At 38.8% G+C, this 13,834-nt stretch overlaps 1 protein-coding gene across 1 annotated transcript in view; it reads right to left on the minus strand.

The window, feature by feature from the left end:
- Positions 1-606: 606 nt before the first annotated feature.
- Positions 607-13,834, minus strand: part of EFCAB7 (EF-hand calcium binding domain 7) — a 32,510-nt gene continuing 19,282 nt past the window's right edge. Inside the window, exons 10-15 of the mRNA XM_014939505.1 lie at positions 13,374-13,531; positions 13,044-13,177; positions 10,800-10,948; positions 8,776-8,985; positions 2,552-2,659; positions 607-1,365 (exon numbers count right to left, since the gene is read on the minus strand). Coding sequence (XP_014794991.1) covers positions 1,291-1,365; positions 2,552-2,659; positions 8,776-8,985; positions 10,800-10,948; positions 13,044-13,177; positions 13,374-13,531 — 834 coding nt within the window. The 3' untranslated portion in view covers positions 607-1,290. The remainder of the gene's footprint in view (positions 1,366-2,551; positions 2,660-8,775; positions 8,986-10,799; positions 10,949-13,043; positions 13,178-13,373; positions 13,532-13,834) is intronic.

Consider the following 13,834-nt stretch of genomic DNA (forward strand, 5'->3'; position numbering starts at 1 on the left):
CGGGCTCTGGCAGAGCTCTCATTTTGTAGCTGACATTTACTTGCCCAGGGTACGATTACAGCAGAGTAACAACAATTCTGAAAATTCTGCTATACCTTCTAAGACCAAAAAAAGAGGGAAACCAAGCGTCACCAGTAAAGCTGCCCCAGCACCAGTTGCTGCAGGGCGTAAATCACAGCCGGGCTCTGGCAGAGCTCTCATTTTGTAGCTGACATTTACTTGCCCAGGGTACGATTACAGCAGAGTAACAGCAGAGCCCAGGAGTTGCTGGCAGATAAATATAACTTTCCAAGACACTACTCGCTGCCCTTGCAGATGAGGTCACAGACATTTAACGTCTATTTTAAACTCTGACACTTTTTAAGCATCCAGTGGGCAGGGTCATCATTTTTCCCCCCCTCGCATTAACAGACATTTAGAGGAACTAGAAAAACATAATGGGCTGAATATTTTTAGTACCTCAAAGTTGCTTGTCATTGCTATTGCAGCTTAAATTTGGTGGACTAAGTCTCCTTATTTCAGCGACGCTGGAAATAATTCATGGCTGTTAACAGTCAAGGGCCTAAAATAAAACCATCATTTTCCTCAAATAATGCTATTTCCTTATCACATATTAAAAGGCAGACTTTATTTATAAAAAAGAGCATAAAAACAGTCAGTAACTATTCAGAACAAGTGTAAGATGAGTATTATCAAATGACATAAAAAGCAAATAAAATTTTTAAAAATAAAACCAAATCCTTTATGAGATGGCAATATAAAATCATTAACCCCTCCCCTTTATACGTCTCATGTCAAAACTACAATAGTGTTTAATTAGGAACCCACCAGACCAATTTAATAAAGCAAATTTTTTCTCAGTGAAACAGTTCCAGCACGTGCTGGAACTACTTTACAAGTCACAGAAAATAAGCACATACCTAGGAAAACTAGGCTTTATAAAACACAATTACATGACAACTGTCAGCCTTGTTACTGAACAGTGCTAATTTTTACTGTGTCTCAATGTTTTTATGTCAAAGTATTTGGTTAGACAGCGGATGAGGAACAGCCTGTCAGAGGATATTACATACTTACAGTTATTCCATCTCTATGTTATCACTATACATTTCTTAAAAGCCATTAGCAGAAGTGTGATACCAGAAATAAGTGATTCATTGGCTTTAACAAATCAAACCTTGGGAAGCACCAACGCATGCCAGCTTTTTGAGAGGGGAAAGACTATAAATTGTCCAGAAACTACCAGAATAAAGTCCTGGTTTAGTCTGAAGGACTCTCTAGCTGGAATGTTTAACGTAAGAGGGAATGCACACAATTATAAACCCATTCTTCCTGCTCGTTCAGTGGCATCACGTGCTGAGAAACCTGCGTACAAGAGAGAAAACAGAGATGAAACAGTCATTTATTGGAGAACTGTGTGGCTGTTACCTGAAGTGCTGTGTAAGCAAAATGAACCGTTGCAGCACTTACAGCACTAACATTAAATGATGAACATTCACCATCTATATTGACAGCTGCTTTCAAAAATTAGTAATTAATTTAATTGCATGACAGCAAAATATTAATGAGGGACACCGAGCCTACGATTTATACTGAATGAAGCTGAAATTAAAATGTATAAAACACCTTACAGGATCAGGGTATAGATATCTAAAGTGTCAGCAGCGATGTCAGAACAGGCCCCAACCCTGCCCATGTCACAGGACTGCACCTCATTACAAGGGGCTTGAATGCATCCACACTGGAAAGCTGTGAAATAGAAAATAGATTAGAAGCCTCTCCTTTAAAAGAAAGAGACCATACTTTTCGAATAATAAAAAACTGGATTTTCTTCATAAATGAATGAAGAAAAATACCATTTAGAATGCATTTTCAATCTCATTCTATCCCTTAGAAATTTCCCTAAAGCCTGCCCAGCTTTGGAACTGGGACCAGCAGATCACATTGCCTTGTGGCTAAATATGATCCATAAGTCAAGTTTAAAAAACACAACTAGCCATCTGAAAGCCACACTGTGCATAAGGACTGCAATATATATATTTGTTTCTGACTAGCACATGCTTGGTCTCTTTCTCACAGATATCAATATATTTCTGATTAAAATTTGCTAAGTAAAAAAAGAAAAAAGAAAAGAAAGCCTTAGAAAAAAATATTCAAAAATATTAGTAAATGGTAGAAAATAAAAGAAAGCCTTAGAAAAAATATTCAAAAATATTAGTAAATGGTACATGTATTGAATGGACAACAAACAGGCACAGGATGAAAAACTGAACAGCTATGGAGTTTTATAGCAATTTGCACAGGGAAACACGGCTACATCAAGTACACACACAGCTTTGAAACACCAAGAACTGTATCTCATCTCCACAGGTTCATTATCACGATAAAAGACCTGCAGAAGGAATATATCTCATCTCCACTGGTGAGGAAGATGCCACTATCCACAGGTTCATTATCACGATAAAAGACCTGCAGAAGGAAACTGTACAGATGTCATATGATTTTTCCTTTTTGCTTAGATTTTAAGTGGGCTGAACAATAAAAATCTTACCATCATGGACTTTGGTGCCACTTCTACAGCAAAAACAGTCAGTCCCCGGTTACTCAGGCAGTTCTTACTCTGCTCGTTGTTGACGTGAATAATCACTTTGTTGTCAGACTGCAGGTGGAAAGACACGGAGGAACCCATTACTCTTAATGGTTAAGGGGCTGCTCTTTATGTAACAACTACACATCCCTCTTACTTCCTCTGATTTTGCTATTTTACAAGATAGAAACACTTTAAAGATGCTGATGTCTATTCTCTTTGAAGAGTAACAGCTTCATATGTACCTCAGCACCACCAGAGCCCAAATCCATTATCAAAAGTAATTTAAGACTCGTTGAAATAACTCAAGTGCTTACGAAGATGCAACTTGGGAACATCATTTAGTGAGAAAACTATTTGCCACAGATTCTAATAGTTTACATAGTTTCATGAGGTGACTGGACAAATTCATACTAGATTTTAAGTACAATGAAAATATTTGTCTCATGTCCTTGAACTGCTCACTAGAGGTGAGGATAGTGGTTTGGAGAAGTGTCACTGGACAATTTGGGCTTGCAACATCCCCTACAGGCCATTTCTGAAGACTTCTTTTTATAGAAAAATATTAAATATTTTACTAAATTGGCCATTGGTCAGTCTCACCTCTGTGCCCATCAAGATCATGGAGCAGATCCTCCTGGAGACTATGCTAAGGCACATGGAAAATAAGGGGGTGACTGGTGGCAGCCAACATGGCTTCACTGAGGGCAAATAATGCCTGACAAATCTGGTGGCCTTCTACGATGGAGTTACAGCATTGGGGGCTAAGGGAAGAGCAACTGATGTCATATACCTGGACTTGTGCAAAGCACTTGACACTGTCCTGCATGACATCCTTGTCTCTAAATTGGAGAGACATGGATTTGATGGATGGAAAACTTGATGGAAAAGTAATTGGATGGATGTGGTCAACAGCTCTGTGTCTAAGCAGTAAAAAGTGACAAATGGTGTTCCTCAAGGGTAAGTGCTGGGACTGGCACCGTTCAACATTTTTGTCAGAGACACAGACAGAGGGATTGAGGGCACCCTCAGAAAATTTGCTGATGACACCAAGCTGTGTGGAGCGGTCGACACACCTCAGGGAAAGGATGCCATCCAGAGGGACCTGGACAGGCTGGAGAGGTGGGCCCGTGCAAATGTCGTGAAGTTCAACCAGGCCAAGTGCAAGGTCCTGCACCTGGGTTGGGGCAATCCCAAGCACAAATACAGGTTAGGCAGAGAAAGGATTGTGAGCAGCCCTGAGGAGAAGGACTTGGGGGTGTTGGTGGATAAGAAGCTCCACACAAGCTGGCAATGTGCCCTGTCAGCCCAGGAAGCCCCCTGCACCCTGGGCTACATCCTCAGCAGTGTGGCCAGAAGGGTGAGGGACGGGATTCTGCCCCTCTGCTACATCCTCAGCAGCGTGGCCAGCAGGGTGAGGGACGGGATTCTGCCCCTCTGCTCCGCTCTGGAGACATCCCCCCCAGTGCTGCCTCCAGCTCTGGGGACACCAACATCAGAAGGACATGGAGCTGTTGGAGCGGGGCCGGAGGAGGTCATGGAGATGCTGGGAGGGCTGGATCCTCTCTGCTGGGAGGACAGGCTGAGAGAGTTGGGGGGGTTCAGCCTGGAGAAGAGAAGGCTCCGGGGAGACCTTCCAGCCCCTTCCAGTCCCTAAAGAAGGGGGGCTCCAGGAAAGCTGGGGAGGGACTCTGGATGAGGGAGGGGAGCCCTAGGAGGACGGGGAAGGGTTGGACACTGAAAGAGGAGAGATGGAGCTGAGATGTGGAGAGGAACTTCTTGGCTGTGAGGGTGGTGAGAGCCTGGCCCAGGTTGCCCAGAGAAGCTGTGGCTGCCCCATCCCTGGAGGGGTTCAAGGCCAGGTTACTCCAAGCCCGATCCAACCTGGTCTGGTGGGAGGTGTCCCCGCCTATGGCACGGAGGTTGAAACTGGATGATCTTTAAGGTCCTTTACAAGTCTAATCATTCTATGATTCTATGAAATTAATATAAGTATCATCATTTAAAGAACACCTCTTGCTAAAGCTATGCAAGAAGGATCCAGTATATAAAACTGACAGCTTGGGTAACAGAAAATTCTTCAACCACCAGTTTATCCCGAGCAATATTAAGACAGAAAACCTAAGAATGTGCTACTGTACCTCCTCATTCAGTTGTCTTTAGATAAATCTCAAATTGACAGAAATGCTGGGAAATGTTTGATTCTCAGACAATGCCATCCAACAATCTAACCATCTCTCTCTATTGAGAAATGGAATAGAAACACAGTTACTTTACACAATCAGCCTCATGCAGCAAAGAAGCTGCTATTAGACTGGTAAGGACTGACCTAAAAAATATATTTAAAAAAAAAAAAAGCTATCTCTGATGCTCACACTACAAAGGGTTTGTGGACAATAGAGTCCAAATACAGTAATTTTTTTAATTAGGTATTGTAGAAACGTAAAGACAATCTAGTGTTAAGCACCTTATAATTCTGCTCTTGCTGCTCTGGCATCAGAGTGGTGAATTTCTACAGGGCAGTGAGATAAAGGAGAAGGAAAAAATTATCTGTACAGGAAGATCCTTATGGCAACAGGAAGAAGGTCACAGATACTCACCTAGCACAGAGGGTATATTATAGTCAGTTTGTGCTTTGGATGGTAAGAAATGCCTCACTATTTCTTTTGGCACACAAATGGGCAGACAATAGATTTGGTACTGCTTACTCTCCAAATTTGAGGTTCTGTATGAGCTAATTTTGAGTCTTTTAATCTCTCTGACTAGGGAGGGTTAGAAGACGGGCACCTTTCTCTCCCCACTGATTAAATGCATATACAAGACTAAAACAGAATCCCTCAGGAACTCGCATATTTCCTTAATTTAATTACAGAAATAACAAAGAAACAATTATTTCTATTGAAATCATCAGTACAATAACTGAAGATATAATCAGGCTGCTTGCACTGCGGGAAGCTTAGAAGATGACAGACGCATGAAACTGTCTTTTATTATTTCTTCACTCCAAGCCCGATCCAACCTGGTCTGGTGGGAGGTGTCCCCGCCTATGGCACGGAGGTTGAAACTGGATGATCTTTAAGGTCCTCTGGTAAGAGGTGTCCCCGCCTATGGCAGGGAGGTTAAAACTGGATGATCTTTAAGGTCCTTTCCAAGTCTAATCATTCTACGATTCTATGAAATTAATATAAGTATAATCATTTAAAGAACACCTCTTGCTAAAGCTATGCAAGAAGGATCCAGTATATAAAACTGACAGCTTGGGTAACAGAAAATTCTTCAACCACCAGTTTATCCCCAGCAATATTCAGACAGACAAGTCTAATCATTCTATGATTCTATGAAATTAATATAAGTATCATCATTTAAAGAACACCTCTTGCTAAAGCTATGCAAGAAGGATCCAGTATATAAAACTGACAGCTTGGGTAACAGAAAATTCTTCAACCACCAGTTTATCCCGAGCAATATTAAGACAGAAAACCTAAGAATGTGCTACTGTACCTCCTCATTCAGTTGTCTTTAGATAAATCTCAAATTGACAGAAATGCTGGGAAATGTTTGATTCTCAGACAATGCTATCCAACAATCTAACAATCTCTCTCTATTGAGAAATGGAATAGAAACACAGTTACTTTATACAATCAGCCTCATGCAGCAAAGAAGCTGATATTAGACTGGTAAGGACTGACCTAAAAAATATATTTAAAAAAAAAAAAAGCTATCTCTGATGCTCACACTACAAAGGGTTTGTGGACAATAGAGTCCAAATACAGTAATTTTTTTAATTAGGTATTGTAGAAACGTAAAGACAATCTAGTGTTAAGCACCTTATAATTCTGCTCTTGCTGCTCTGGCATCAGAGTGGTGAATTTCTACAGGGCAGTGAGATAAAGGCAAAGGAAAAAATTATCTGTACAGGAAGATCCTTATGGCAACAGGAAGAAGGTCACAGATACTCACCTAGCACAGAGGGTATATTATAGTCAGTTTGTGCTTTGGATGGTAAGAAATGCCTCACTATTTCTTTTGGCACACAAATGGGCAGACAATAGATTTGGTACTGCTTACTCTCCAAATTTGAGGTTCTGTATGAGCTAATTTTGAGTCTTTTAATCTCTCTGACTAGGGAGGGTTAGAAGACGGGCACCTTTCTCTCCCCACTGATTAAATGCATATACAAGACTAAAACAGAATCCCTCAGGAACTCGCATATTTCCTTAATTTAATTACAGAAATAACAAAGAAACAATTATTTCTATTGAAATCATCAGTACAATAACTGAAGATATAATCAGGCTGCTCGCACTGCGGGAAGCTTAGAAGATGACAGACGCATGAAACTGTCTTTTATTATTTCTTTCCAGATATTTACAGTACAAAAAAAGTCTCCGGTCTACAAATTCTAATGAGATTTTCAGAGAAGTGCAAGTATTTGCTTCGATGCAGAACAGAGGTATTTATGAAACCTAACTGGTATAAATGGCAGCGGTCAGTGATTTTAATCAGACAGCATCCAGTTGCCTCAGTACAGACCTCACCTTCCTCTCTGACATATCCCCAAACATATAAATAACTCCAGGATATCCACCCTAAAGGGCGAAGTGCAGATCTAAACCCGGAGTTCCAAGGAGCCTCAGCATTCAGTCCTAATATTAGTCCACCAACCCACCCCCTTTTGCATGTCAAATTTGAGGTTCTGTATGAGCTAATTTTGAGTCTTTTAATCTCTCTGACTAGGGAGGGTTAGAAGACGGGCACCTTTCTCTCCCCACTGATTAAATGCATATACAAGACTAAAACAGAATCCCTCAGGAACTCGCATATTTCCTTAATTTAATTACAGAAATAACAAAGAAACAATTATTTCTATTGAAATCATCAGTACAATAACTGAAGATATAATCAGGCTGCTCGCACTGCGGGAAGCTTAGAAGATGACAGACGCATGAAACTGTCTTTTATTATTTCTTTCCAGATATTTACAGTACAAAAAAAGTCTCCGGTCTACAAATTCTAATGAGATTTTCAGAGAAGTGCAAGTATTTGCTTCGATGCAGAACAGAGGTATTTATGAAACCTAACTGGTATAAATGGCAGCGGTCAGTGATTTTAATCAGACAGCATCCAGTTGCCTCAGTACAGACCTCATCTTCCTCTCTGACATATCCCCAAACATATAAATAACTCCAGGATATCCACCCTAAAGGGCGAAGTGCAGATCTAAACCTGTAGTTCCAAGGAGCCTCAGCATTCAGTCCTAATATTAGTCCACCAACCCACCCCCTTTTGCATGTTTGTCCTTTTAAAAATGTACTTCTTGCTGTGGTCTCTCAAGATTTAAAGAATCTTAAGTTTAGCATCTTACTACACTGAATTTATTTCCTCACGGTTCCCAATATAAATGAAACTGAGAATGAACAGCATGTTCATTAGGATCTATGCAAAAAGGTTTAAAACTTCTGCTTCTAATGACTTCCAACTACTTTTTTTAAGATTTAAAGAATCTTAAGTTTAGCATTTATTAGGATTTATTTCCTCACTGTTCCCAATATAAATGAAACTGCGAATGAACAGCATGATCATTAGGATCTATGCAAAAAGGTTCAAATCTTCTGCTTCTAATGACTTCCAACTACTTTTGCTTGGATTTACAATTCTTAGCTTGGATTAGTAAGAAAGCAAACCTGTAAAACTAGCCTGTTAACAATTCATCCCTAATGCACTTATAAAGCACAATCAATGCAAGTCACTGCTCTTTCACTTCCTTATACACACTGAAAATACTAAATAATGCAAATGCTGTAGTCTCTGCTCTTCCTGTAATTGTATTTCCTGTTCTTAGTATTTGTTTTGTGGTATCATGAACATATTATTTCTCCAATAATTATCAAAATATTGAAAAATTGGAATGTGAACACAAGCAAATATTTAGATTCTATGTGATAGTAAAACCTGCTTGCCTCATTATAATAAGCTGACCTTTCCAAGAACACTGATCCAAGCTCTTTTGAAGTCCAAGTCATATCTCAAAAAGAGCTTTGTATCAGGCTTTATTGTTTTTTTAAGATTAATTACATACAGAAACTTGATATCTGAAAATATAATTCTCAAAAATCACACAAGGAAGTAAGAAGAACAATAATAATAGACATGAACATGAAGTACCTTAAGGCAATCTGATGCCATACCTTATTTTCAATAACAGAAGTGATTCTCCTGCCCGCTTTGTAGGTGTAGATGATGATGTTTTCACAGCCATCCATTACTTTGGCCTCTCCTTTATTAACAACAGACTTGCAAATAGCCCTGTTGAGTTGCCAGCCGCCTGCCTCCAGATATATGGCTTTAATTCTGGGTTTGCATTTTTCTGCATAGATGCCAATGACAAAAGGGCACGCCTGCAATGGAGAAAAGAAGTTTTATCATCACTTTAACTCCAGTTTTTCCCCTCAGATTTTCATCCACAGCTCCTAAGTGTTGTCATATATGTTCTGAATTATCCAAATATAAGTATGTCACTGAGTATTAAATACTCACAATGTGAGAGCCATGGCAATCTTTTAAACCAAATGAAAGCTCAGGACAAACAAATGCTTTTTCTGCCAGTCACAGTACACTAGATATGCAGTTTGGCACATTTGGCTCCAACATAGCAAACCCTTCCTTGGATAGCAAAACGTTCAGGAATTAAGATGAAATATGAATGTATTTCAGTGTCTGAAATAAACTCATCTCCTTTACTTGTCACAGTCTTGCTATTTGTGCCACTTCATACAGATGTAAAATATCTGCAATGCTGCATTAAGCGCTCTGCTCTTACAGTATCTTGGCTAAGATTAGTACAAGTAACAACCAGGAGTTTGCATTTTCTTAGACTCAGTAACAGCAGCTCAGTTTCTTTCAAATGGCTATTGGAATCCAGTAGGATTTCTGTCTTTGACTTGTTAGAGGCCCAGTGCTCCTGAAATACCAATCTCTTAAATCATCTGAAATCTAGGAATTAAAGGGTTAAGTAGATATACATTTTTAGACAAACAACTAAAAGCATTCGGAGAACTATACTGTCCTTTGGAAAGCAAAAACTATGGGTGCAAACCACAGCCAGTAGAAGGTACAAAACACCTATAAGAAATTTCAAACTTGAGAAAAACCTCCCCAAAATCTTCTTTCTTAGAGAATAGCTCCCTCTTACGTCTGAAATGCAGAAAGACAGTTTTGTAGCGCTGCAAACCCAATCCACAGGAAAAGGAGAAAGTGCTATTCATTAAGAAATCATTCACTTGATCTCAATATTTTCACTGAGAGACAACTGAACTCTCTCTACCTTACTGAGTATTTTTGGTTTTGTATATATTTGTTGGATGCACATGTATTTTTATATGATGACCACATCGACATGATTTAGTTTAACAAAAATTAAAGAAACAATTAGACTACGATAAAAAAAAAAAATCAGTTTTTCTTGGCAATGAAAGTTAAATGATGAGATTATCTGCATATTTAATATTTTCTTTATTTTTTTCATAATTTCTTTTCTATTCACTATGGATATACTCTTTCTTTAGTGAGAACTATTAACACCAGTTTCTGGGGAAAAAACCAAATCTGTAAAAACACAGAAACATTAGAGAAATAATCCCTGGTTCTGTAAAGCAAAAAGTGTGCCACCAGAAGCTCTTTCATTAAAATTTTATATTGAACACCTTCAGTGAAAGGCAACAGTAACAGAAATAGCTGTGTCTGGAAATTAAGAATTCTGAATTATGTGGTAAAAGAGTTATCTTCTCCTTATCTGCTTCTGTTGCAGCTTGGACCAGGAAAATGACTTTTTGAAGCAGAGCAAATCCTGCATTTTGTAAGTTTGCTGAGAGGTCACAGTTTACCATCACTGTCTTCTTACCATTTCCCACCAGTGAGGTGCATGAATTCTTTCAACAGGTATAACCCAAGACTCCTTCCTCTACAACCCCACGAAGTACTGTCTTTTCTCTAAAGCAAAAAGCAAACTTCCTCTTACAACAGTGTCAGTGTTATCCTAAGAAACAGGATACCACAGTGACTGAAAGTCACAGTGTAAACCCTCTACTAAACATTTGGACTGGATCAGTAACCTACTGAAATCAATTTATGACAGACAGAGACAGTACTGCAGTTAAACACGTGCAGCAAGTTGGATGTGAAGCAGTTATTTTTTGTGATATGGCTACCATACCTCTGTCATTTCTAATGCTTTATTGTAGCCCAGAGACAATAAAGTGACCCAAAGGTCACTAGGATCCCCTTCACGGTCATTGGCTTCCATGAGATTCAAATCCATAAATCCTTGTCTTGTTAGTTCATTCTTCTTCATATCAAAATTCTCTGTTTAAAAAGAAATATAAGGTAACACTTAAATATCTGTTCTCTCTATGTTAACAAGGTTTAAAAGATGGAGTCATTTTGCAGCTTCAGGTTCTCCAATATTATTTGGGAAAGAATGTCCTTGACCAGAGACACGCTCTTTGCAGTGTCCCTATGGATTTTAGATAATGACTCGAAACAGCTGGTCCCTTGTACAACACAAAAGAGGGTGAGATTTCAAACCAGAGTTCATATTGATTCTTTTTCACTAGCAGTGTCTGTTGTGGCTGAGACTGGCAGTATGGTGTATATTAGGAATGGGAAATTAAAGTCTGCTGGGGCCAGCACCCTTAGTGCTTGAGGTCCTTGATATATAAATGATTTACTTAGTTCCTAAAAAGCAATAAAATGCCAGTAATCCTAACACCCCTCTCTTGATAGAATATCATAGATCGACCACTCTAATGTCAGCAAACACATAATTGAAATGTCCTTGTGTCAGAGATTTTTAAAAATGGTTTTCTCATCTTCATAACAATGCTAAATCTTTACTATATATTATTAAAAAGGGATTACCAATTTAATAAATCTATCTGAGGGTACAGATGCTATAATAAATGGCTTGAACTTTGGTGTCAAGATTTATGACATTCGTCTGAACCCTTCAACTGATTAATGACCTGGTAAAACATTCACCATATTCTCCTCTTTCCTCTCTTGTACACTTCCCAAGGCATCCACCCCTGCTGCTCATGTTGAGACCAGCGCACAGAGTGTAACACAGACAAAGTCATCAAGTGTTTCTTTCCTCTCTTGTACACTTCACACAGGCTGCTCATGTTGAGACCAGCGCACAGAGTGTAACACAGACAAAGTCATCAAGTGTGGAACTACACACACAGGGATGAAAGAGACAAGAAACTCATTTATAGAAAAGTATTTTTGTATGACCTTTCCATCATTCAGGAAAAAGTCCAATATCTTATTAGAGTGTTTTGGGGAGAAACACAGTAGGACCGTAGAAACAGATTTGAAGTGTTTTGGCCCAAATTAGGCAACGTGTCATAGCCTACCACAGACACCAACATGACATGGACCGATAGATAATGACATGCCATACTGGCATTTCAGAAATAAGTTGCAGAAAAACTGTATTTCTTATAGAAACTTCTACTTTTCATACAATGGCTTCTAAATTTCCCATTTGCCCACTCACTGCAGCTAAAATCCCCACGTTTCAAAAGTCATGCTTTCATGCACTGTATCATTAGGGCAGCCTCACATTTACCAGTGGTTGCATTCTCTGAACCCTGTTACCAGATAAATCTGTGTATTCTCAAGGCCTTTGCAAGCTTAAAGCAATGCCACAGAATTCCCTTTTTCTTCAAAAAAATCAAAGTTTGTGGCCTAATACTGCTCCTGCAAGCTGGCACGGTGCCCAGGAACACTGATGAGATGAATCAGCAGATAGAAAACAAAGCACAGCTGGAAGTGTCTTAATTGTCTGTCAGCTTCCTCATCTCACTCACGGAAGTCTCAGAATCTCACGCTGTCATATAGTGTGATATGGACAAACTGACACCATATATTAATTGCCAAAAGATTTTTAATGAAAAACTGCTTACATCTGAAGAACATGTATAGTTTTCTAATGTATAATTTTCTCAACAATCATCATAAGCTCTAGATGCCATTTTTAAAGCCTCATCTACACAATAATTAAATGTCCCTCTCAACACTGAGATATGAAAGCTTAATCTGCAAAAAGGAGATTGATTAAACAAATACCTGTTACAGCTTAATTCACCATATGATCCATGATTAGAAAACCTCTAGTTTTTGGCAGCTATAAAGTCTTCCACCTACAATACTTTGCAATTAGCAATGGAAGGAAATTTCTTAGCAGGTCAGTGGCACAGAAAACAGAATGAAGCAAAACAGTGAACAAGACACTGGAAAAGGGAAGAAGAGAAAAGAAAAATAAGGGGAGAAGAGAACAATAACTACATGTGTTTTTGGGTAAAGGCTACAAATGCTCAGTTCTTCTATACCATATACATAGTAGGATGCTATAAACAAGAGCTTGCAAGTAGACTGATAGCACTAATGAACTCACCCTTGCACACAGCCCATGCATCCTCATCACATTTCTCACCACTGGTTCTCAGTTCAAAGAAATTGTATTCCTCCAAACTCAGAAGGCCATTTCCATCCAAATCAATTGTTTCAAATATATCCAATAAAGCCGCTCTAAAAGATGAAAGAGGCAGAACTATTTCCAAATAATTGTTTCCTTTAGTTTAGTATTGTCAATAACTATTCAGTCTATTTGAGAATATTCCTTATAAATAGTACTTTAGTAAAATACATTTTTTAAAAAGCTAGCTGTTATTTGGAGCACACACTTTTATAATAGCTACCACATCTCTTTGGGAATATGACTCACCGGAACTCTTTGGTTAGAACCAGTTCTCCATCTTCCCCTCTATACACCAGTTTTGCCTCTCCAGTAACTTGTGTTTTTACCTTCTTCAACCTACAGCCTGTTGTGAACGGGAGTAGCCAGTAAACACCTGATCCAAGCTCCCCTTTCCATCCAAACACCTACTCTTAAAAGAAGACAGACAAGTTTGTAAGTTACTTCTCAAATGATACCTTTCTCTATTACTTGTAATATTCATACAAAAGGGATTAATTACTTGAAAACACTGGTAATGCTAAGTTCTTTACTTAAAGAAAACATGACTGCAGCGAGATGCTGTGTCATGCCATGTTAAAGACACAAAAACTAGTGAATCTCTTGGTTATAATAAAAATTAGAGAAACATCCAGGACCAGAGATGTGGGGAGAAGAGTCATTACTGGAAGTGTCTAATAACAGTCCTATAATTTTTTAGTTTTGTAACA

The sequence above is a fragment of the Calidris pugnax genome, unplaced genomic scaffold (assembly GCF_001431845.1).
Source record: "Calidris pugnax isolate Ruff unplaced genomic scaffold, ASM143184v1 scaffold18, whole genome shotgun sequence".
Lineage (NCBI taxonomy): Eukaryota > Metazoa > Chordata > Aves > Charadriiformes > Scolopacidae > Calidris > Calidris pugnax.